Below are 24,935 nucleotides of genomic sequence, written 5' to 3'. Positions count from 1 at the left end.
TCGGTGCTAACAAGAATTAATAAACACTAATTTGTGAGCATTTATTCTGTCCATCAGAGCAACTTTTTACCTTTTAAAATACACTTTAATCACACATTTCTCTGAAACAATTAGCAGTTAGTTAAGTTTGCAAGTATGTGTGAGCCCTTCAGCATAAGGAAGGCCAGGTAACAGATGCAGTGATCATCTTCTGTTCATTGAATATTAAAAATACCAGAAGACAAAAGAGATCATTAACAGATACAAATATCTGACAGTGTTCTCTCTGTGGCATTGAATTCCAACTTTTTCTGATTACTAAGTGTTTAAGTTGTAAAAAACTCCTGCATTCTGTCTGAATTTATCCTGAATGGTCCTGAGAAAAAAAGTGATTCTTGTCTAATTATGTGCTGATTGGTGTTAGCTCCCCCTTTTGGGAAAACCCAAATACCTGTAGCCTGCTTCCATGGACATATTTTTCCTGCTCTCTGACACACAGCTGTAGCTGGGAATCAGTCAGGTTTCCTCAAGGAGAGACTGGGTAAGAAGAGCTTTGAACACAAACAGCTTCTAGCATGGGTTAGTACAAGAAATAGGATGAATTAAATGGAGAAATATTTGCAAAAGGGAAGCTTTTCCCTTGGGTGTGTCATAGTAAGGCTGGTTACAGTGGGACCTGTTTGAAGGGGCCAGAGAGATGAGAAAAGGAGAGAAAGAAAAGCTCTTCTCTCTGGAGAGAAAAAAGGAAAGAAATATCAGCCGTGCTCTGTTTGAGACTTCTCAGGCTAAGGATATAATTTAGGTGAAACAAACATTTTAGAAAGAAGATAATACTTGATGAAAAGATAAAATAGCTTTCACCTCCTGAGAGAACTGTGCAATAGTGTGTAGTGAACTTGTCTTCTTCTAAGAAGAACGTGCACATTTTGCAGATAAAGTCTCATTAGTTTAGAGTGCTTCAGTTATCAGTGCTAGTCCTCTCCAAGGGTCTAATCAAAATGCTGTGAAAATGAAAGAAAATATTCCTACTGATGTCCCAGAACCCAGTTTTCTTTCTCTCTGAAATCAGTGGGAAAAAAAAAAAAACAACCCTGGGATCTTTGGATATAAGTAGGAAAATATCCTGCTTTTACTATTCACAGTCTGTGTTGCAGTCACAACTTAGTATTTTTCATCTTCAGCAGACAATGCTGACCAATGTTTACCAAAAGGTACAGTGAACATTATTTTCCCTTGTACTTAATATTAAATCCCAGAACACTGAAGAAAACTCAGATTCCGTCATTTCCTTGGAAAGATCCCAATCTGCATTAATGTCAGTAACTAAAAATACTAATTAAAATTCTGTAATTTAGTAGGATTTTTACACCAAATCTATCATTCTTGCATTACATTGTCTTCATATTTAAAGTTACGACTTTTGACATTTTGAGGATTCTGATTTTACTCCCAACTGAGTAAAATCAGTTGAGTGGGCATGTGTGAGAAACAGCTGAACCAGCACAAATGAGAACTATGAAGAGTTGTGCCAAATCACACCATGTTCTTGTGAAATGGGAAGCTCATAAACAGGCTTCTCTTGCTATCTGCATGAGGGAGATAAAGGAGCAGAACAGTGAATTTGGGGTGGCAGTTCTGGTTTTACAGAAATAAGCTTTTCTGTAGCTGGCACGTATGTAGGAAGGTCAGTATGATGGGTCTGATCCTGCAACTCTGATTGAAGCAGGTAATTCCACTGAAAAGAAAGTGAGTTATTTGCACAGAGAAAGGCACAAACATTGCATGGTAAGTCCTGTGTTAAAATCTGTCTCTTGTTATCATTGCCAAAGCTTGATTCTGTCAGGAGGAAGAACAATACCTGGGATGCTTCAGTTAGGGAGAAAATTTAATCTTCAAAATGAACAGATGCAGTCCATTTCTATAAAAGGTCTGATGAAATTATATCCTTATGTACAACATGCACTGGATGAAAGATCACCTTTGGAAATGGATCATTTTTGATAGATTAAGTGAAGAATGCTTAATAAAAAGAAGGGGGTTTAGTACACAAGAATGAAAATATTATCTGGGTGGCATCAGTCTGATAAAAGGAGTATTAAAAAGCATTTAGGAGGCTAAAGAAGGAAAAGTAATCTGGCCATTCAAATGAAGAACAACAGGAACAGATGTATTTGAATGTGAATATATAATTTAAAGAGACAAACTTAGGAATTATTTTAAGTTAATGTGTTATTCAGGATAATTCAAATTGAATTCTGTTTTAATAGCAGCAAGGTCACAATATTGAAGCAAAACCATTTAACTGGACTTATTTGTTTTTAGGAGGTTTGAGGGAATAATATGATTCCTTGTGATTGAAGGTGAGGGTTTGTTGTGATTAGGAATCATCCATCATATTGCTAACGAATCTGTGATTTTATGGAAAATATTTGCAGAGAAAAACAAGTCCAACATTATGTCACAAACATTGTAAATTACACTACAATAAACATGAAGACTGTAAATAACTCAATTACAACTCAAAGTTCCTGGAAGTCTGATCACTCACTGAGAACAATAAACAGAAATTCCTTTTATGATGTAAAGTTTACATGTAGCAGAAATAAAATATAGAGAGTTTAACACCTCTAGACTGATTTTGATCATAACATTCTAATTAGAGGAAATGGTGTTATTCATCTGCCATTATTCAATAATTAAAAATCCTTCCAATCCTTCCTCATTTCCAAAGTGAGTTTTCCTAGCTCCACTTTTATACAAAAGCCTGAACTAGGAGTTGGAAGATAGGAACTGAGATTTGAATGTGTCTTTCTTGCTTCCTGAGTGGCCTTGTAGAGATCACACTCTCCCTTGACACCGTGGTTTTAAACACTGACAGCTACCTGGCACTCAGCAATTTGTTTATACATTTCCATGACACCAAAAGAACGTTCTATCTTTATACCTGCAGTGGTTCAGACAGACCTGAACTACTGTCCCAGTAATAGTTTACCTTTCTTTAACCTCACTTTCTTTTCTTTTTTTTTCAGCACTGATTTTCTGATTTACTATTTGCATGTTGAAACATTGAGTGGCTGCAAAGTGCAACGAGTGAAAAAAGTATCCCAGTGGTTATTTGATGTGGTATCTGCTTCATCTACCTCAATTACAAAAATGCAGGGAAAGATGTGTGCTTTTTCAAAGCAGCACACAGGGATTAGGTGTGCAACCACTGCTGCTGTAAATGGGCTGTGTAAAGCTAAATCCCACATACAGCTAGGAAACAACATACCTCTGCAGAGCAGAATCTAATGCCATCATTCCCTACCAATAAACTGCTTTTCTCATGTACACCAAAGTATGCACAGGGTGATGCTTCTAACTCTGGGCAGCCCCTCTGGAACAGACTCAGAAGCAGACTGTACAGCCAAATGTTTTCCAAAGGGATTTCTGTCTCAAAGCTTGAAACAAGATTTCCTACACTGAGAGAATATGCTCAGGTGGAATACTGGTATTTGAATAAAATTATAAAGATGCATTAAGAAGTTAAAATAATAATAATCAAGAGGTTGATTCTGCTTCTGCTGAAGTTAATGTATAACCTCCCATGTTATTTGAGAGGAACAAGTTGAGAGTAGCTCACATGGCCTCATACATGTAACTGATTTTTGACAGGAAGCTGGCAAATTTTCAGGTTTTTACCTAACTATTTGGAAATATTAAGTAGTTTCAAACCAAATGCAGGGAAACAGCTGGGGATGTATTTTCAAAGTGGCATACAGGGGTCAGCAGTGCCTTACAAATTTTGGCCTTTTGGTTTTCTTATGAAAATCTATGCACATTTTGCCAAGTGCCAATCAGTGCCATTTGCATGTGTTTTGTGTGAATTTAAACTGTAGCAGTGAACTCCCCTGAAGATGCTGTGTGCCCTTACCATGCCCAGTCCAGGGCAGGCACAGCTTTCACTACAATCCAGGGTGAGCTGGGACAAGCCTTGCTGGTCAGTCTGGGAGCTGAAGCTGATGGAAGAGAGCCTGTCTCACCCATCCTCTGTGGCATCTGCCTCTTGTGGGCTTCAGTTTGAAGAGAGAGGGAGAGATAGAGATTTTTCATTTGATTTAGGTACAGCAGAGATTGGAACTGAATGTGCAAGAACTTTGAGGTGAGCAGAACAATACCAAAGAGGTGAGCAGGGCTTGCTGCACAGGGACAATACTGCTGGAATCAACCACTTGAAGAGATGGAACTGGGACAGGTTAAATAAAGAGACCTGGGCAAGTAAACTTGAGAGCAAGAGAAAGGACAGGGATAGAAAAATGATAGGGCATAGAACAGAACTCAGTTTATCCTTCTCTGCCATCCACTCAATATTTGGCTAGCAGAGTATTCCAAACCTCTACAGTGCAGCCATTGTGCACTGTCAAAATATAAAAATTTCTACGCAGTCCTTATGAAAGAACAAAATATACTATTTCACATAATCATGTATTTTTGACTTTTGTTTTAATTATTTAGGTAACCTGATGTGCATCTAGAAATTAAAAATAAAATCTTACTGAAGATTGACTATGCTCTGAAGTGTTGTCACCTTTGCAGGAGCAGAGTGAAACCAAAAGAAACCTGCTGAATTTTGATCAGAATATTCAACAATGACTGATTGTATACTTAGTAAAAGATACAATTTGGAAATCTATGAATTTCTTCTTACTATCATTTGCAAAGCAAGTATACTTTCAACCTGATGGTTTCAACCTGATTTATTTCTTGCCTCTTTCTTTCTTTCATACATTCATATTGTAAAGCCCTTCATTTTAAAATATAATTGTTTGCCCACTTTCACTTCTTTTCCTGTGCCTCAGTTCACCAGTTATTTTTACTGCTTTAATTTGCAAGGATTCCCACAAGAATGGTCTCATGCCACTGGTAAATGGTTGACAGGGAAATTTGGATCAAGACAGATTGTGCCCTCCAGACTCCCTCCCGTAGCACTGCATCCAACTTCCTTTCATAACATATTCCCATTTATCATTTACACAAATTACAACCCTAAACTTCAGTCTGAGATGCTGACCTCTCTCTGTGACATTTCCTTCTCGTTGTTGTCAGTTTAATTTCAACAGTGCAAAGACAAAGCTTTAGCACTCTCGTGCTACTTCTTGCCTCAGTTATTGGTTCTATTGCCACTCTGCCTGTCAGTCAAGCCCAAACTCCAGAGGTCATTTTTCATGCAGATTACTCCCCAGGATATCATCACCAGTTTATGTGCACATCTTCCTCACTCATTTTGAACAGTACATTTCAAATAGTATTTTCTATATCGCTTCCTAGCTCAAAATCTAAGGTAGTGTCTCAGAATTTTCTGTTTTATTGAAATCAGTGTCTCTTTCGTGGGTTTAACCAACCCCATCTAGAAAACAAACCATCTGGAACGCTACTGTTAAGTTCATCCTGCTAGTCCATTCATTTGACCCACTTACTCCACCTACCATCTCACAGTTGATTCTAGCACATAAAACTAAAGCTGCCTGTCAAGATGCTTCACAACTCAGTCCCACTCTGCATTTCATTTCTTACTCTTTCCTTATGTCTTCCCCAGTTCTGATCAGCCAAGGATGCCCATCTCTTCATTGCCTTTATTTGATTTCCGAAGAAGTAATTTTGTTTCAAACGTATACTTATATTGCTCTTAAAATCTACTTTATTCTGACAGAGGTTTTGCTCTGTAAAATGTCCTTGGCTCCTGGCAGTTCAGGTGACAATGTGTGGCTGTCAGAGGTACTTATTTTGAGGATCTGGCACTTGATAAAACTGGCATCACAGTGGCTCCTGCAGCCCCTGCCAGTGAGGTGCTGAACTCCCTTGAACATGTTCTGGAATGACCTGTGTGTACTGTGTTTTTATTTTGAAAGAAATAATATAGCCCAAAATAGTTGGTTTCACCAGGAACATCCCCAGACAGGTGAACAACAGGCTAGGGAGGATATTTTATGGAGGCCATCAACAAGTTATCAAAGAACTAAACAAAACACCTCAGAGATCACAGCAGAAGACATAAAGACGCTACAGCATCCAAATCCAGTAAAGAAATATATTATGAACAAAACATACAGTGCTAACATCTGAATGCACTGTAAAGGGATGGAAAACTATTAAAAGAGTTTAAAAGAATAGAAGACCTGCAGAGAAGTCATGTGTGATATATTGCACACCTAAATCAGCAAAAAAAAAAAAAAAAAAAGAAAATAGAGCTGTGTCTTGTAATTACTTTGATTTGGTCTCTTGGAATCTGACTCTCCAGATTTTTTTCTGGTCAGTGGACAACATGAGCTTTGCTATTTGTCATGCTGCTGGCATGACACAAACAGGTATGAACCTAGTCTGTGATGCCTGGAAATCATGTGTACGAAATGCTACAATATTTTTAGGATCATGAAACAGAAAAGAAAGAAGTAAATTAATTTTTCATGATTAATTTTAATCACTTTTAATCACTAATTTGGTACTGAAACAAAGCTGAATTTTATATAAACACAGGTCTTACTTTTTACTTTGTTTGATAAATCCTATGTAGTAGGTGACCTGAAACTAGCCAGAGAGAGGTTTTGGCCTTACCTTTGGCCTCAGCTATCCTTCCTGTCCTTCCCCTTCTGAAAGGGTTTCTTACGAAACTTTAGATTCATTTTTCTCTGATGGAGTTACTGCTTCTTTTGTCTTTGTATCACCTTTCCTGGGCTGAGAAGAACAATGATCTGAAGACTCATTTTTATAAGTATTTATTTTGGCAGCAGCGGTAAATGAATTTACCTGCTCTCTGCCCAGTGAAAAATAATTATTTTGAAACTGGATCAGTTCCCTGATGTAATCCAGGATATGAGTACACAAAGAGTTATGGCAGTAGTACAAGGCAGGAGGGCAGGGTCAGAAAGAAGGGGCCTGAGTGGTTTGAGAAGGCAAGCACCCTAGGAATGGGTGTGAAGCCACTGCTCAGCCCCTGGCTTTCTTATCACACCTCCACAGTTTCATATACTTTTAGTCATTTGTATTTATGCAAAATCAATGCAAAAGACTGACTGGAATAGCAGTGGTTTATACCTTATTGTCAGAAGGGAAGATGAGCACTGGAGCCACATGGCAGTGTGGAATCAGGGCTGCAACAATGCCATTTGATAACACATGGCACACACAGACAATTGCAGTCTAAACAATATTACTGTCTTCCCTTAGTGATTTGCTGAAGCTGATTCAATCCACTAGCTGCCTCAGCACAAGTCAGGGTGACACTGAGGACAAAGAGATGGGAAGAGGTGACAGACTATGGGCAGGAAAGGATGGGAACTGCTTTAGCCAGAACAGACACAAATTGGAAAAGCATGGTCTGGTTATTTGCAGCATTAAATTAGAATCTGCTGCCTGATTTATTGTCACTGTCCTTCTATCCCACTCTTCTGGTGGTCACTTGTGTCCTCAAAGCAAGAATACCTGATCCTGTGACGCAGCCTCTGAACTGCATTTGTACATACCAAAGGGTGGTGCTGTCAGAAACTTCTGCTTGGAAGGAAGAAAGGAATAAGAATTGACAAAACAGGTTAGTCAGAAATGGAAGTTTTCCCTATCACTATCACTATCTCAGCAATTTTAGAAGGTTGTTGCTTTTTTGTTTCCTCTTGTTGCTATCCAGGCAGTTTTTCAACCCCTCTGCCTTGTTTTCTGGTGATAACCATAAGAAATTTGGACTTTACTCATGAACAAAAAATGTCACTGTAAGGGAAATCAATGAAAGTTACAACAACGTTTTAGATAACAGATAGCTTTGCATTTAAAATCACACAGTAACAAAGTAAACTGTGTAAGATCAACCAAAACTTAATATACCTGCAACATCATAGCTGATTCATTCAAGAAATCCTCCAGGCTCTGATTTGCAGGGTTAAACTTGTTAAGCTGTTGCACTATTAGTGCAATAAGTTCTCTGTGGCTGACCATCTTCACCATGGAGAATCCTATAAATACAGAAAATCATTACTTTTTCATGCCTCCTTCAGTTGTGGCATAATGGATGATGATAGGCTCATACAGAAGTTGCAGTGCAATAACGTAGAAGAGAACATTTAGGTCAAGCTTTCAAAATCACAGTTACTCAGAACAGCTGACAGGAGAAATGAAAATACAGTACAAACATCAAAAAAGTAGAAGACAATTAAACATTGTAAATATCTCAAAATATCTTAAGGATAAATGGTTACTGCACCAGGTAATGCACCATTTATTTGACAAAATATAATAAAAGATCATATAGAGAAAAGCACAGACTGCAAGCCTGTGTGCATACAGGTCCTATTTAAGACACTGCTCTTCCCTGTGAGATGCATCAGAAAGCAAATTTTAGTCTTAAATCTCATCACACGTTGCTGTCAACAGCCTGTTTTTCAAAAGCAACAAAAGAAAAGGAACAGAGAGGAATTCTAAGGAAGGGCTGACTGTTGGTCAGCAGGCTGGGCCATGATCACAGCACTTCACTGCTCTAGGCCACTGCCAAAGTTCCTAAGGCACAGCAGTTGAGTATTTATGTTTGCTTGTGAAATGATTGGATTTTGTCTATCTCAAATGAAGTTTTACCTATCTATCTGAGAATGTGTAGGACTTGTTACCTCGATTTGAGTGTTCAGATGACAAGAACTATAATGCATTTGTTCCTACACACAAACATTGTGTATGAAAGATCAATGACAGCAATTATCAGGCCTGAAAGTCATTAATCTGGTTTAGCAATGGGAAAAATGAGCACAAAAGTAACTTTTCATGGTGAAAATAAAAATGTGGTTTTGAAAATAGTTCTTGTGTTTTATATGTCATCATATTTCAATGTCAGAAAAGAATGCCTGATCCAGATGACTCATTCCCACTGTGGTAAACATAATTCATTTCTTGCTTTTAAATATTATGATAACATTTCCAGACACAGTGGTATTGTACTCTGCCTTTCAGCACCATCTTACTCAATAATTGCCTAAATAGCACTTTTCATTACTAATCTCAAAGCACTGAAAGAAAGAGTTTGTCTGTGATTATGTTCAATATAGCCATTTAAGTACCTGTTAGGATCAAGACAAAATGTCCAAATTAAAAAAAAAAAAAAAAAAAAAAAAAAAAGTCCAGCAAAACAGGGTTGGATCATGAGAAGGGATGGCAAATACAGAAAGAGGCACCACTGTGCAAGGGAATCACTGTTATTCCACTCCTCTGAGCATCATTTGTTTCTCAGGTAAGAACCTGCCAAGGGAGGTTACACTCACAAGGGATTTTGGATAAGCGGGAGAGAAATATCTCTGTACTTCAGACTGAATCACAATTCAGGCTGCAACAGCTCCACCAGTAACAAATGCTTTTTTTCTGCTATACCAGTAAGAAATTTGAGCTCTCATGCTCTGATATCACCCCTCCCTGCAAATAACAATCATTAAACCCAAAAACTGGAATGTGAAAACTAAGATGTGTAGTAATGCCTTCAGATCTCTGAACATACAGGGGTTCTTAATAGAAAGAACCTCACTTCTAATTAAAGAAGCTGTATTATTATTGTCAATGTTTTAAAACATACACATCAGGAATAAAATGCTTTTGGTATGATATGCACCCTTATTTCCACACAGTCGATTAGAAAACTACTTCAATTATTACTATAACAATGATATAAATTGATACTGTGTATAAAATGGCAGAAATTTTCTCCCATTATCAGCTGTAGATTTGAGTTAAAGGAGGTGAAAACCTGACTTAACCTTATTTTACAGTGGAGCTTGGAGATATTTTGAAAGCAATTACATAGGATAAGAGTGGCCACAATTGTAGGAATTGGTTTCAATGACGTGAAAGGTTCTTTCAGGTTTTAGATCTGTTCATACATTCCTGGCCTAGAAAGACTGTGATTGCATTTCCCCTAATGAAAGCTGTCCTTCTTGAAAAGAGCTGAACTAAGCCTCCCTGCAAAATTCAGAGAGATCAGATGGAAAATGTTCACTTTGAGGATCTTAATTTTAATATATTTCAATGTTTTGCATACCTACTGCAAGTGTTTTCCTTAACACGACACTGTATTTTTTATCTCTTACCTTGTAGAACTTTACAATTAAATACTTATTGTACAAAACCTTCTGCAAATAAATTATATTATTTTTATGAGGTGGGTTAGCAAATGGACACCAAGGCTGGCTACTTGCCCAAAATTTCAGGGAGCAAAGCCCAGCAACCCAGTGTAACACAGGCCTCCTTGATGTTTTCTACTGTACTTATAAACACCTAATAAATACGAACACTGAGAGAGGGTAGGTTGAGATTAGATATTAGGTAGAAATTCTTCCCTATGAGAGGGGTGAGACTTTGGTACAGGTTGCCCAGAGAATCTGTGGATGCCTCATCCCTGGAATTGCTCAAGGCCAGGTTGGATGAGGCTTGGAGCAACCTGGTCTAGTGGAAGGTGTCCCTGCCCATGGCAGGGGGTTGGAAATAGATGAACTTTAAGGCTCCTTCCAACCCAAACCATTCTGTGATTCTATGACTGTATGAAAATAAGGGAACGAAGGAGTCACGAGCCTGCTCAGGGCACCCGCCACTTTCACGCATCGGGAATTGCACCCGGCTTTCCGCAGGTGTCACGTACGGCCACGTCTGCCTTGCGCCGCTGCTGCCGTCCCCGGCTGTCCCCGCCGCTGCCGGTCCCATCCCCGGCCGTTCCCGGCGCTCCCCATCCCGTTCCCGGCCGTGCCGTCCGTGTCCCGGCGCGCTCCCTCCAACCGCACGGACCCCGCGCGCGCCGTTGCCAGAGAGCGCGAGGGCTGCTGGGAGCTGTAGTCCTGCTGCGAGCCGGCCTCAGTGTTGCGAAACGGCCCGAACAGGGACTCGGAACTACACGAGAGGGAAAACAAGATGGCGGCGGTTGTTTGCTGCCGTTGCCAAGGAGCTAGTTCCTCCCCCCCCCTCCGGTGTTTCCGCTCACGGCGGCCAGCGGTCGGTGACCCGCCGATTGCTGGGGCCCGGGCAGCGCTGGCGGGCGCAGATAGAGCGTGCGATCCTCGAGCGGAAGCGTGCCGCGCGGCCAGCGAAAAACAACAACTCCCGGCATCCACTGCAACAAGGCGGTCTCCGGGGCGCGGCCTGCGTGGCACGCAGTCTCCCCGCCCCCTCCGCGTGTTACGCAAATGAGCAGCCGGGTGGGCGGGGCGACCGCGAGGGCCCGCCCCAGGCCACCCCCGATTGGGTGGGGAGGGGAGGGCGCGGGGGCGGTGTCGCGCATGCGCGGTGGGGTGGCGCTGCCGCCGGCCGCGCAATGTTTTGGGGGCGGTCGGGGCGGCGCGCAGCGCGCGGAGCCGCCGGACGGTCCCTGCGCTGACGGGAGCGCCCGGCGGCCGCTCCGGGGGAGGAGGCGGCGGAGCAGGAGGAGAACACAACCCGGCGGAGCCTCCCAGCGAGGGGCACGGCTCGCCTCGGTCCTCTGAGCGGCGCGGGCAGGGAGCCGGCAGCCGCGGCGGCAGCGGGGTGTGAGCGGCCGCGGTGATGATGAACAGGTTCAGAAAGTGGCTGTACAAACCCAAGGCAAGTTGCGAGGAGTCGCCGCTGCCCGGCGCCGCTGCCCGGGGTCACCGTCACCCCGCGGGTGGAAGTCGGGACGCGGTTCCCGGCGGATCCGGGCGCGCAGCCGCGGGTCGCTCCGCGGCCGGGAGGCGCCGTGTGGGGCGAGCGGAGCCGCGGGCGCTCGCTCGGGTCCCGGCGGACGCGGTGGGAGCGCGGCCGCGGGAGGGCTCCGGCGGCGCGGAGCGCGTTCCCCGCTGCGGCGGGGGATGACAAAGCAGCGCGGGAGCCGCGGGGCTGCTCCGAGCCGGGGGAGCGCGGCCCGGGGCGGGCTCGGGGCTCTGCGCGGCACCGCCGAGGGGCTGCGGAGCTGGCGGCTGTGCCCGGCCGCGCCCGGGCAGCGCTCCCGGATGCGCTGCGGGCTGCGCGGAGCCCGGACCCGGGAGATGTTCGGGCGCTCCTGTTATGCTGTTAACGCTGTGTGTGTACACCTGGAAACTTCCTAAGTTAGGGGATTTATTGGAAGGTGCTCTGTAGGTGTGTATTTTGTGCCCGTCTTGCTTTGAAATTCTTGGAAGGAATCCAAGAATCGCAGTTTGCTTTGCAATGAGATTTTCTGGCACGAGTTAAGTAACAACTGTCTGGAGAGTGATCTTGTCTGGCATGTGATGTTCGGATCGTAAATCAAGGACGTTACTGGTATTAAACATCTATAGCATCTTTTTCATGGTCAGGTATTACAGCAGTTAGTATAGTTATTCACTTTCTTAAGTATTTGATTTGATTTTGGTTCCTGTTGGTCACTGTCAGTCGTTTTTTCCTCTGCTTTACTATCAGTAATAGTGTTGAGTCTCAGTTTGTAACCCTTCCATGTACCCGGTTCTTTTGGCTGAATTATGGCCAGCGTGTTGCAGTGGAAAAAAAAAATAAAAAAGGCCGAGGTGATGCTGCAAAATAAAAGTTCATATTCTGCCGGCTTTGTGGGTTTTACATGTGGTCATTACTCCTTTGAGTACTGCTGAACACATACTTGTCAGATATTGCTGCTAATAGCTGCAAGGGAGATAAAGCAGAGATTTAGTAACCTAAAATACAGCAACAAGTTATAGATAACTTCCATTGAATTTTCTTGTTTTTATATATTTCATACAAGGGAAAAACAAAGGGTAGAATAGTTAATGAAAAAAAGAAATATTGCCAATCTTAAATGCAGGAGAAATCATTGTGAATATAGCTTTTGTCATTATTTTTTTAAACAAAACTCATTATGCTTCACATTATTTTTCTTTCCAATGGAGATTTTATCTTTTTGTGATAAAATTAGTTTTTTAATATACTATCTCTTTGTTATAAGGTGCATGCTTGGCATTCAGGGTCTGTATCAAGCAATGTATACTTAAAGTTCTGCTGGGCTTCTCTGGCATGAAGGAACTTTTCAAGCCTGTGGCATGACACTGGGCCACATAAATCAAGAACACCTATTGCTGTTGGTTTAAAACCAGCACCACTGCTTTTTGTTGTGTATTTATATCTTCTTTGCCAACAGTTTTTCATAGTTTCAGTAGCTTACAACATCATTTTTGATTTGGTATTTGGAATGGGTTGCTGGTGAATTGTAAGAGCTTCAGAAAAAGGTGTTTTTCCTGGTGTGCCTGTGGAGTGGGTGTGGATCGTGTCATTAAATACACAGAAGTTTGAGTAGCACTTCTTTTATAGAAGGTGAGAAGATCTCACATATAGAGACTACCTTTCCTGGTTGTATTGCTTGCTTTTCTATTTAAAGGAATTTGCAAGGATTCCTTCTTGTAAGATCAGTGGGTTCCAGGGTCTGTTTTGAATATAATCCACTTTGAAGAGGACTTCCCTGAATATTTATTCTGGTGGGGGCTCTCAGCTCTCAGGACCTGTGTTACTTCTAGCCCTCTGTTAGGTACTCTGGGCGCCAGGTGCATTTTATCAGTCAGATTTTGCTACTCCCAGTGATGGGGAATGCTTCTGAAGTATTCCAGGTCCTACTGGCATATAATAGGACTTCTGCATGGCAGCAGGTTTTGATAGCACTGGAAGTTTGGCCCAGAGCTTTGGTGGCTATTCAGAGGTACTTTTGAAAGTGAGAGGTGGGATGACATCAGAGTGCAGCAAATTCATAGTACAGCTGCTCAGAAACCTGAATATATAGTTTAGCTTAATCCTAGGGGAACTAGTTCATAATTCCTCCCTGAAAAAACACAGCCCCAAAATATGTAAATTAATTCAGCTTAATCTTTTTAAATGGTGGAGACAAGGAAATGGAATAGAACAGAGTGCATAATGAGGTGGAATCACAAAATTCTTAGGGTAATCCTCAGTTACTGCAAGATGCAGGACCTGCATCGAGGCCAGGATATTTACTTGGTAACTGCTGCATGTGTTTGAACATAGCAAGAATGGGAGAGAAAATGTGGGTGTAGGAAGCGGGAAGTCTTGACTAATGTTGCCAGCATGTCACGAGAGCAGCACGGCTTCCCCAGATCCTTGTTCAGTCAGTGCTCTTCCTGCCCAGCTCTGTCCCTCAGGTATGCTGATATGCCAGATTTTAATAAACTGGATCAAATGCCAGTGGTAGAGGTAACCAGAGAATGAACTAAATAGCAGTGACGTGATCTGTAGAGCTGCTCTAGCAGGCAGACTTTTAACTGATGTATTGGAGACAGAGCAGAGACAAGATTTTGTTTCCAGCCTCCTGTGCCGCATCGATTGTTGTTTAATTTTTAAAATGTTGTCTGTAATGTGTGTTTTGTTTCTGAGGGCTGTGGATTCAATGCGTTTTTAGGTGTTTGGAGGGGAGGCTGGTGTTTGCTTCTGAACACTTCCACAGAGGGGTGATTTGAAGCAGTAGTGTTCTTGAATGGCAGCACATCGGTGGAGCAGCACTCTCTGTGACCTCCTCAGGACACTGCAGGCTTTCCAGGCCACCTTCCTGAGACAAAAGAATGATCCTTCTAAATCAGGGTACTTGTCTGTATGCACAGATAGAACTGAAATGTTCCCTGCCACTTCAGGGAATTTCTTATCTTGTACCGTCTGCTGCTGGGACATTCCACAGGTGTCCGGTCAGAACCTGCTCCCAGGCAGATCTGAGCGTCCAGCAAAAATACAAAACTGGACTGGTTTTGCAGAGATTTGAAATGCATTTGATATCCAAAGAATTCAGAATAATTTCTCTGAATGCTGCTGCCTAAATCTGGAGACTAGCTTGGAAAATGCGTGGGTAACTAGTTCACAGGGATACCTGCTTTGAATTGTGCTCATGTTTATTGCTATTTTGAAAGAGTTGTTTCATGTATGATGGGAAAAAAAGTCTGTCTCTCACCACAACTTGAATATATTTTTAATCTGTTTAGCATAACAGACTAAAACATCTTCAGTGTGTGTTTATTTTTTGTATTTTTATTTTTAAAATATTGCCTATTTTGTGTTTATGTCTCTGATTTTTTTTTCTCTTAGCTTCTTTCACATAGTAAATGTGAACTTCTAGCAGTTAAGGTAAAGAATTTCTTATGTTCCTGTAACTCAGTCAAAATTCATAGTCATTGGTAGTAAAGCTGTTGCTTTGTGAATGCCTTGCCCCAATTAAAGGATGCTCACAAAAAGTGCATTAAGTCTGGAGGTTTTGTAGGTGTGGTTTTTAACACCCCTCTCCTCTGAGTCTGACCAAAGTGCAGCTGTGCCCTCAGTGCCTGTTCTAAATAAAAGGCTGTCTGACTCCCATGGGGATGTGAAGGTGGGATTTCGGAAATGACCCAACTTGTAGCTAGGAGTGAACACTTGCTGACAAGTGGGTGCTCAGCGCAGCTCTTTCACACCCTTCAGAGGCTGTGCATCTTCTCTCCTGCAGTGCTTGAGGTGCTGACAATTGTAGTTACTTTCTTCCCGTGTGTTTGTTCTGAAATATTGTTCATGGGTTTCTTAAATCTGATAATTACTTTCTGCAGCTGGATTAGCAGATACATCTTCAAGAGGTTCTTGTTGCCTTTTAATGTGTGTCTGCAGTGATGCTCTGTGATCAGAAATCGCATTTAGGGCTAAGTGGAATGGCAGGTACTTGGAGAAAGCTTGTTTCTATATTTGTGCATAGTGCCTTTTTCTTACCTTTTTAAAGGATCTTCTTAGCTATATTTCTATGAAAGTAACCCATAGCTAGTAGTAATTGTTGCTACCAATAGTTGTTAAAGGACTTGGAACAGCAGATAGGTATGCTAATAATAAAAAAAAGCTTAATAGATAGTAAAAGGGTGTGTTGGAACAAGCAAGTAAGATGAATAGAGTATGCCTAGCAAATCCAGAGCAATCACCTGAGGAAGAAAAGTGAGAGCCAGTGGCAAAACTCCAAAATAGCCAAGTAACCTCTAGGAGGCACAAGGAGAAGTGTTCAAAAACACAAAACACAAAACAAAACAAAAAAAAAAAAGGAAGAAAAAAAGTTCTAGGTGAGTGTTAGACATCAAGAACTTCACAAAGAGTAATCTTTCTCAGCAGCCTTGTCAGGGTTGCTTAGTGGCAGAACTGACTCCAAAAAAGTAAAAGATGAGGAATACAGTAGGAAATAGCTGATTTGGTTTTCCAGTGGTAAAAGAAGAAATATGTTTGCAGGATTTTTTGTAGGCAAGGATTGTAAGTGGAAAAAGGGATTTTAAATATGAATAGAAGTTTGTTAGAAGAATGGAAGGTAGTAATAAAGTACACAGTCAACTGTGCTTAATGTAATGCAAAAAGCATTTTTAAAATTGGGTCAGTAGAATGAGGTGCAGGAAGAGACAGATTTTTTTTGAGCGGCATTTAAATGGATGGAAATGGTCAGAAATGAAAAAGGACAAAGCTACTGGAATTGCCAAACAGCTATTGATACTAGTTTTGGGAGAGTGAATGAAAAAGGAAGGTTGATTTCCCAGTGTTAGATGGAAAGCAGCTAGCATCTTATTTTAGCTGATTTCCAGATCTTAAAAGTGAATGGTTTGCTGTTCACAGAAGATAATTAGTGTGAGTTTATTCTTGGGAAAAATGTCTTACAATGAACAGTGAAAGAACGGGTAAACACTATTTATAACTTATTTTTCTTTGACTGGTGCCATACAGTATTCAAAACCTTTGGGCACAGAAGTTTGTGAACAAAATTTATTATTTAATGTAATATTTATATTAGCAGCTAATGACTTGCCAGGACAGAAGATTGAGGAGTTTTTCTTACTTGAGAAAACAGCTGTTACTGGGTTTTTGAAAAGTCACTGTTTTAATGATCAGCTCTTTGATCTCACTTATCTGTGTAATTATTCTTGTTGCCCCTCTCTGAACAGAGTCTGCAGTTATTTAACTACATTAATCAGTGTTATTGATAACAATCCTGAGGAAGGCAACTTATAAATCATCATGCATTATTCAGTTTTGCATATTGAATTACTTCATTTTAGAAGCACCATCTAGTGGTTTGAACACAAGTGTGGGAGCTAATAATTCTTTCCTGATGTATTGTAGCACTGCAGCTAAATCAAGACAATTATCTGCAGTCATATTGTTTCTTAGCCTTGGTTTACCTGGAGCTGAAAAAGGGAAGGAGGCCACCATTGCAATGGTCCAAGAGAATTGCTTGTTTGTTTTTAATTACTCTGATGTGAAATGTATTTGTACCTTGTGAAATTATTTTTTGATGTGGATTGCTGTGAGCAGAATCGTAATACATCAGATCAAAGGTCCATCTACTGTGATGTCTGGTGGTTATCTCTGTCTCTGTCCTGCAACAGATGCCTAGGGACAAAGAAGAGATGAATGGAAACTGATATTTCCTCTGGACTCTTTTTAAAAATTTGATAGTCTGCAGCACAGGAGTTGGTTGAGCTATAGATTGTGTTCTTACAGTTCAACAGCTCATGAAGTTGTTTCTTCTAAATGACTAATAAGTTTTCAGTTAATTTGTATTTCTGGTCTCTGTAATGATTGCTGGCTTCTCAGTGCTTAAAGCTGTGTTTGATTCCAGTGAAGTAAACATTTTCTTTAGAAGCTTTCTCAAACAGCCAGTGGTGTGACCTAATGTGTCCCTTGTCCTGCAGACTCATCTTCTGTTGTTTCTCTAGGAAACTTGATTTGGATGTTTAGACTCTGTTGCTCTCCTCCCACAGTGTGATGGTTCTTAACAGTTTATAAAAAATTACTTCTTAGAAATCACAACGTCCCAGGTTATTTTAGAGGAATGGCAAAAGAATTCCCACTAAGAATATCCTCAGTACTGGATCACAGTAGAACCTTTTCTTACTGAACTAACTGAAAAATAAACAGTGCAAATGCTGTTGATGTGCTTCATTTAACTGCTTTAATAGTTATGATGATCTACTTTCCTGGCAGTTATGCTGGCAACTTTGACTTAAATTAATTCAGGAAAACTATTTTTAAATAATGGTGTTAAAAATAAATTAATTGAAGGCTGTGTGTGTTTATTTGGTTCACATTTGAAGACTGACCCACCTTCATAGCTCATGTGAAAGAGCAAGTTTCTCCAGCTTGGTTGTTTTACTGGAGGATAATGCTAAATTTGAGTCTGTCTTACCTGTTCTCTGCTGGTCTTTGTTTTCATCTTGGAAGTATGCAATATTGCAACTATTTATTGTATCTCAAATGACAAGCTGGGCTCACTGGTGTAATGGCCATATGTCCCCTGCATGCATTCAGGAATGAACTGCTGCATTCCGTGCAAGCTGAGGCTCCTGAATCCCATGAACTCGAGCTGTCCCTAAGTCAGCTAAAGCAGAGCACTTAGCCTGGCGCTGGTGGACAGCTCGGTGTAATAGGATATGGTTTTGCTTTGAGGCAGTGTCAGCTGCCACTTGAAAACAGGTGAGTGACAAAAGTTGTCTAGAAAAATGCGTTTTCCAGAAGGCTAGATATAGGGTATGGGAAAGAATGAGGTTCTTTGGGATATAAAATGTTTGGATGACTTTAATAGAAAGCATTCTTAGCTCAGTATACCTTGCTGGTGTGACTGTAAAGTCTTGCTCTTATTTATTTTGATGATGTGGGTCAGACTTAGTACATCCTGTCTGTGTGTTCTACCCTGCAGCCTGTAGGGTTTTCCTGCTTGTCATTCCAGTAGTCAGTGGCTTTTTTGTGTTACTATTTAGGCCTCTAGCCTGACAATTCCTCTTGACCTTTCTGAACCCATAGATGGTGCTCCTTTGGTCCCTCTACATTCACCACCCTCTCCTTCCTCATTATTACTGCTTTTGGTACTGTTTAGGAATAAAATGCCCTGAAAAGCTGATCAACAGGAACTGAATTGTGCCTCCACTTTGCTCAGTCCTGGTAGGCCATAAGCTTGTTTTTCTTGTAGGGTCTTTGCTCATACTTGATAGTCATTCAGAATGAATAATGTGAGAGTGGGCATCACATCAGTACTGGGTACATCATTCTGGGTGAATGAATGAAAGGGAAGGAAATGGGGGAAAAGAAACTGGAGGAGACAGGTGGAGAAGGTGGGATTGAAGAAAAGACCTGGCATAGAAATGTGAGAAAAATAGCTTGAGAGAGGAAAAAGGGGAGGATGACTCTCTTTACTCTTTCAAAATGCCTGCTCTGTATTTTGAAAGGGAACACAGGTTAATTGAAATTAGGGTGATGCTTATGCTGGAATGTGTTAATTCCTGTCATCAAGTAGCACTTTGATCTCTCAGAATTACAGGTGGCTGAGGCTAAACTAACCGGATGCTCAGGGTGTTCTGCATTTCTGCTTTGCATTCTTCTAATTCTCACCTTCCTTTGTAGCCTTTTAATGCAGGAAACATTTCCTGACATTGTGAAGTTCATCAGATGTCAAAACCAGTTTTTTCAGGTTATTGTTTCCTGCCAAGAAAGGAGCTGAGCTTGAAAGGGGTCATGAGTGTTTGTCTATAAATGGCTTTCGGATGTTTGTCATCTAATAAACTTTTTTACAAATACTGTGGGCTCTCATAGAAATGCCTCTTTGTCAAATTCTCCTTCTGTAAGCACCAATCTCTAGCCAGAAATTTTACCGTGCTGTCTTGGTCCAGTTGTTGAAGTTTGTGTGCTCTTAGCATACAAATGAGAACGTACCAGCATTCTTCCTGTAAAATCCTCCAAATCCTCTCAAAGCACTGTCTGCTTTTTACTTTATTTTCAAGATACATATATAGAGAGTGGATGTCTGCATTGCTAAACATTTCATTTTTTTCTAAGTATTTTTGTAAAGCTGGACCAGTACATCTGGTCTGGTCAACAGAATATCTTGATGGAATTGATGTCATTTTATGGTGAAAGATGGATGGAAGCCCTTATAGAATAAGGGGGAGTTAATACAATGTAGGGAACAGGCAGAAATGCAAAGGGCCTTCAAATCTCATCTGGAACCCATGATTAATTTTCTTTTGTGTTTTAAGGAATCTTGCAGGTCTTCACAGAGGCGTAAGAGATGAAGTGGGAATGGCAGCTAGGTTTTCCTGTGTCCCTTGGTGATGAGTGATGCTTGTGTGGTTGCATAAAGTGTCCTGTAAGGGCCTGTGGTGCCATGGGTGTTTATTGCAGGTGTACACGCAGGCTTTGTTTGTGTGGCTCTAAAGACATTTGTTTTGCAGTGATTTTTCTTTAAGTCTGTTTTTCTTTGGTATCAATGTTCATGGTGGCGAGTTTGGCTGGATCTAAAGGTTTGTTTTGAAGTCCACAGGAAGCAGTGTGTTCTTCTGAGGAATTATCTTCCTGTGCACTGCACAGCTATCTTACCTTTTTTTGCATCAGCTTGAGCATAAGGAAGTTGTCATGATCAGCAGGAAATAATTGGAAGAGGCTTTATGTTAAAAAGTGCTTATTGTGCACTGACAGGTGCTCGCTGGTGTTAATTGTCAATTTGACTAATACTTTGTTTATATTGAAGTGGTTGAGAATTAATGTGTTCATGTTGGAGAATCTGGTGTCAGCTATTGTGATGGTGTTCTGGAGTTATTTTATGGAAGGGCATCTTTGGTAGTTTTATTGTGTTTTGATAATTCCTTTGTTAATAGTTTTTGCTGAAGCAGTTGGCTAATTATATATTTGAAGAGAATATTATATCCACAGCAAGTATTCTCATTTGCAGTAACACTTGTTTTTGTGGCTGCTTTTTTGTTTGCTTTGTTGTTATTATTTGTTTGTTTTTTAGTTTTTACTGGTTTCTTTTACTTTTTTTTTCTTCTAGGCTATATCATACCCTTGTGTCCAGAAGTTTTGTTTACTGCTTGCAAAGTCTTCTGTTTCCCTAATATTATTTCCACCTAGGTTTTTTGGTGGGGTTTTGTGCATAATTGCAAACCTGTTATAATTTTTCTTTCCTTCTTGATTTCAGTCAGGATATTTGACAAATACTAGACCTGATAGTGGTGGTGACAGTAGGGAGACAGGGACTGAAGTAGAAAGGCAGTAGGCTTTTTTCTCTTCACTTCTCTCACTAGAAGAGACAAGGAAGCAAGGCTTCTTATTGGGCATGTAGGCATTTATCTTTATTTTAGAGTCTGTATTCTGTTGATAATTTAATATTTTTGTCCAGTTATTTTTAAAGTTATATTTTCTCAATAAATTTGCCGCACTATTTCCTTTGACAATTAGTTTATTTCAGGAAGCCGTGGTCTTAGGTTGTAACTGTTTTTCAGTTTATTTCTTTTTCTATTGAAATTTGAGAGTTACTGTTTGGCAGTTTCATATTAGACAGTCCTGTGTATATTGATATAATAAACCAGTAAGTTAATGTTAACTCTTACTTCTGAATTTGGAAGTAATTTTAGATATGGAACTGGGATTCATTTTTTTTCCAAAATGAAATAATCTTTAAAAAGACAACATGCTCTTTGGTATGAAAACATTAAACCCATATTTTGCTCTGTATTAGAAATGTTCTGTTAATTTTTTGGTGTAATATATGTGTCTCTGTCTTTGTGGATGTGTAATCTACTGTTCTGATGTTAATGAATCAGTATTGGTGAATTGTAGGTGCCTCATTGTGTTTATTTCCTGTGTGAAACAAAGGGGTTGTCTCTTGTATAATGTCATCTGACTTGTTCAGTGCATCTGATTAGCTTGATTAGCTTTTTGATGAATTTAGAAAAAAAAAAGTGGTAGAAATTCATACTTCATAAGAAATCATACACTCTGTAAGGCTGTCATAAAGAATAATTCACGAGTAATCCTGAAGAGGTAATAGGTGGCTACCTTTCTCCTGGAAACATTAGTTTTACTGTAAGAAAGATAAGCACAATTTTTTGCCTAAGCTCAGAGTCATTTGTTATCAGTCAGGTCAAGCAGTAAAATGTTGTGAGGTTGGTTCCAGCTCTTTTTATAGTTATTTCTCTGTCTATATATATCCACATGTGCCTGCATGTTGTGTGTGGTCCAAAGCTTGTGTATTACCTGTGCATCTTTCAAATACAAATGGCTATGCTTCCTATCTCTGAAATGGGGGACTGAGGTATGAAGATGAGAAGATGTTATTTGGTGCCCACAATGTAGGTCAATAGCCAAACTAGCCAGAAAAGCTTAATTTGAGGGTTTCTCAACCATTTTATTCCTCATTTGCCACTTCTTTCTATTCAGTGGTTTTTATGAGATGATGTTTTTCCTTTTAGGTTACCCTGCAATATCATTTTACAGCTGAAGCAATAGACCAGATTGTATGTACTTTGCTATTCAAAGACTGGAGTGCAACTTACTGTTGCCATATGTTTAGATTTAGTGTCCAACTCTTGCTTACAAATGAGAACATATGGGAGATAGGTAATGGTGATTTTCAACAGTTAATTAGTCATGGTTAAAATGATGCCTCACTAGCCCTCCCTCCAGTTAGTTCTGTCTTTCTCATCTCCCCCTCGTGGTAACATCCCTGGTGTATATGGACTTGCAAAACTTCTGAGGAAAAAAAAAGTTTCCTTTCCCTAAAGTGCTTCTGTAATTTGGAGGATGTGAGTCCTGAACTGAGGTAGGGCCTTTTATTTCTGTATTTTATATTTTGTTTGCTTTTTGTGACAAGTTGCTGATGTAATGCTGCGTAGTAAGACAGGAATTAGATGCTAAGTGTTGGTACCTGTAATGTAAATAGGCTTTACAGTGTTGGATAAAAATTTTATCAGTAATGACTAATCTTAACCTTTGAGCCTTTGCTCATAGCAAACCCGTGATAGGATGTGGATTTTAGTTACTTGGTCACAGTCTGGTTACTTGAACCCTGTTACTATCCACTATTTATTACTACCTTCTTTTACTGCTTATTAGGCAACTTTTCTATGGCAGTGACTGAAATCTTCTGTGAAAGAAGATATGGTCAGATGTATTAGTGCAACAGTGATGGCTTCAGAGCAGAGAGAGCAATATTGGCCTGGCTCCTGACTCTTACCAGGAGTTTTGTGCAGTCCCCTTGTGAACTTTAAGTCAACCAGGACAGTAAGAGAAATGCAGAAATGCTGCTTGCTGCTCAGCTGGTTTTTCAGCTTTCAGCCATGTGCTCCTGTCTTACCTCCCTGATGTTGGTGTTGGAAATTTTGTAGCTGTGTCTTGCATTGGATCATCTTTCTAGCACAAGTGGAAACTTCCTTGCTTTGTTTATGCAGTTTGACAGGCTCAGTTACCAGCTTAACTGGGGAGAGGGGCAGCACAAACTCCTCATTTGATGTAGGATGGTCTTTATATTACCTTGTACCAGCTATGGAGTTGCATCTCCAGTGTCTTTAGGGCTTGTGTCTTATGTTCTGCTCTTAATATAAATACTGGCAAAATGAAACCCCAACCCAAATTGCACCAATTCTATTGCTCCTTGTTGTATATGGAAGGTGTTAATTTCTGTAATGCAGAGGCCAGTCTGAAACCCAGGTGAAGTCATATGGGACTGAGAGTTGGACTTCTGATTCAATTCTTCAGCATAAATAGTCTCACTCAAAGTTATTTTTAGGTGACATACCTTGTATAAAACGTTAATGCAAGTAATCTTGCCGTGGCAGAGGCACAGATAGCTTGTGCTGGAAGCAAACCTCTGCAGAAGTAGCAAGGCAAGGCAGTGAGCTGTGCAAAGGGCAGGGTTTCTGTTCTTGAACTGCATGGTGCTTTGAGCTAGCTGTTCTTACAAAAAAGAGCTGTGAAGGTGTTTGGTGAATGCTCTGCTGTGAGTTTAGCATATCTGTTCTCTGTTTCAAGTTCAGTGTATGAATTGTCAAACTTAAAACTTGTTAATTTTGGGCTTGGAACCAGTAGAGTAAAAGATCAGCTAATTATACTATTTAAACATTAAAAAAAAATTAAATGCTTTAAAAGCATTTCCTCTATTTAATTTTCATTAGCTGACTCAGAATTAATATATTGAAATGACAGTGTTGTCAGATACTGTAATATTTTTCACTGTGTGCTTACTGTAATGAGATTTATAAAACTGTAAGAAAGAGGAGAATACAAATCCTTGTTAATTTTAACCCAAAGCAGGGTGTGTTTTTATTTATTTATTTTTTCCTTGCACTTGGTTTACTTGAAAACTAGCAAATAAAACTCCCGCACAGCTGGGATACACAAGTAGAGGTCCTGTTGCTTTGCAGATTTCTGCCCCTGCCTCTCCAGTAAAGCAAGCTGTACCTGCACAAGTCACTGCACTCTGCACTGAGTGGCACTGCACCACTTTCCAATGGCATTGAGTGGTCACAAAAAGAGCTGCAAGTTTTGCTGTTCTTGAGGAGCAACTCTTAAAGCAGCAGAAGCTGCTTCTAGAGAGGTTATTTGCTTAAGCAACTTAACAGCAATATGGAGGATGATGTTACATAATGTGTTTCCATATCTGTGTGCCTGCTTTCTCTGGTTCCCAGTCCATTAGATCCATGTGGAGCAATTAGGTGCAGGAAAAAGGTAATGTGATGAGAAGGGCTGCATTCCTGATGTTATTTCCATTGATAACACCTTATGTTGGTGGGGGGGAGGAGAATTTCTTTTGTGATGCATATCACTTTTCTCTCTGGATAAAACAAGGTGTTAAGGGAAGTCTATTTTTAACCAGCCCTCAGAATTATTTCCAAATCCTAATTGTTTCAGTGAGGGATTTGCTGAGGAATATGGAGATTGAATAGAAACTGGTTGTTAAGCGATGTTGGAGCACCCTCTGCAGCCTCATAATAATATTTAAATGAGCTTTGTACGTATCTGGTGATAGATTAATAGACCGAATATTCAAAAAGAAAAATTAAATATCCAGGTGCTTTATGCTGCTCTCTAGGCTTGTCAAAATACAATAGTAGATCTGTAGGGAAAAGAATTAATTAGCGTGTTGTAGACCTTTTGTATCTGTTATCCTACTGCACCTCTCCTGAAAAGAAAACTCTCTGCAGTTCCTGTAGGTTCACTGAAGTTTGGACTGAAAAGTAAAGAATAGCATGTCC

The 24,935-nt window shown here is 40.4% G+C and overlaps 2 protein-coding genes across 6 annotated transcripts in view; one reads left to right on the top strand and one right to left on the bottom strand.

Annotated features, from left to right (window-relative positions):
- Window positions 1-11,095, bottom strand: part of CFAP99 (cilia and flagella associated protein 99) — a 55,893-nt gene extending 44,798 nt beyond the window's left edge. Inside the window, exons 1-2 of one of the 2 annotated variants that reach the window (XM_063401492.1) lie at window positions 10,616-11,095; window positions 7,831-7,958 (exon numbers count right to left, since the gene is read on the bottom strand). In XM_063401492.1, coding sequence (XP_063257562.1) covers window positions 7,831-7,958; window positions 10,616-10,703 — 216 coding nt within the window. In that variant the 5' untranslated portion in view covers window positions 10,704-11,095. Of the gene's footprint in view, window positions 1-7,830; window positions 7,959-10,548 lie in introns of both variants that reach the window. The other variant, XM_063401493.1, reaches the window with a different exon arrangement.
- A 152-nt stretch (window positions 11,096-11,247) lies between these two features.
- ZFYVE28 (zinc finger FYVE-type containing 28) overlaps window positions 11,248-24,935 on the top strand; it is a 152,167-nt gene continuing 138,479 nt past the window's right edge. For all 4 annotated transcript variants that reach the window (XM_063401491.1, XM_063401490.1, XM_063401489.1 and 1 more), the window contains exon 1: window positions 11,248-11,547. In XM_063401491.1, coding sequence (XP_063257561.1) covers window positions 11,509-11,547 — 39 coding nt within the window. In that variant the 5' untranslated portion in view covers window positions 11,248-11,508. The remainder of the gene's footprint in view (window positions 11,548-24,935) is intronic.

This window comes from Prinia subflava, chromosome 7 (genome assembly GCF_021018805.1).
Source record: "Prinia subflava isolate CZ2003 ecotype Zambia chromosome 7, Cam_Psub_1.2, whole genome shotgun sequence".
Taxonomy (NCBI): Eukaryota; Metazoa; Chordata; class Aves; order Passeriformes; family Cisticolidae; genus Prinia; species Prinia subflava.
The sequence above is the reverse complement of the archived record's forward strand: the minus strand, read 5'-3'. Positions and strand labels throughout refer to the sequence as shown.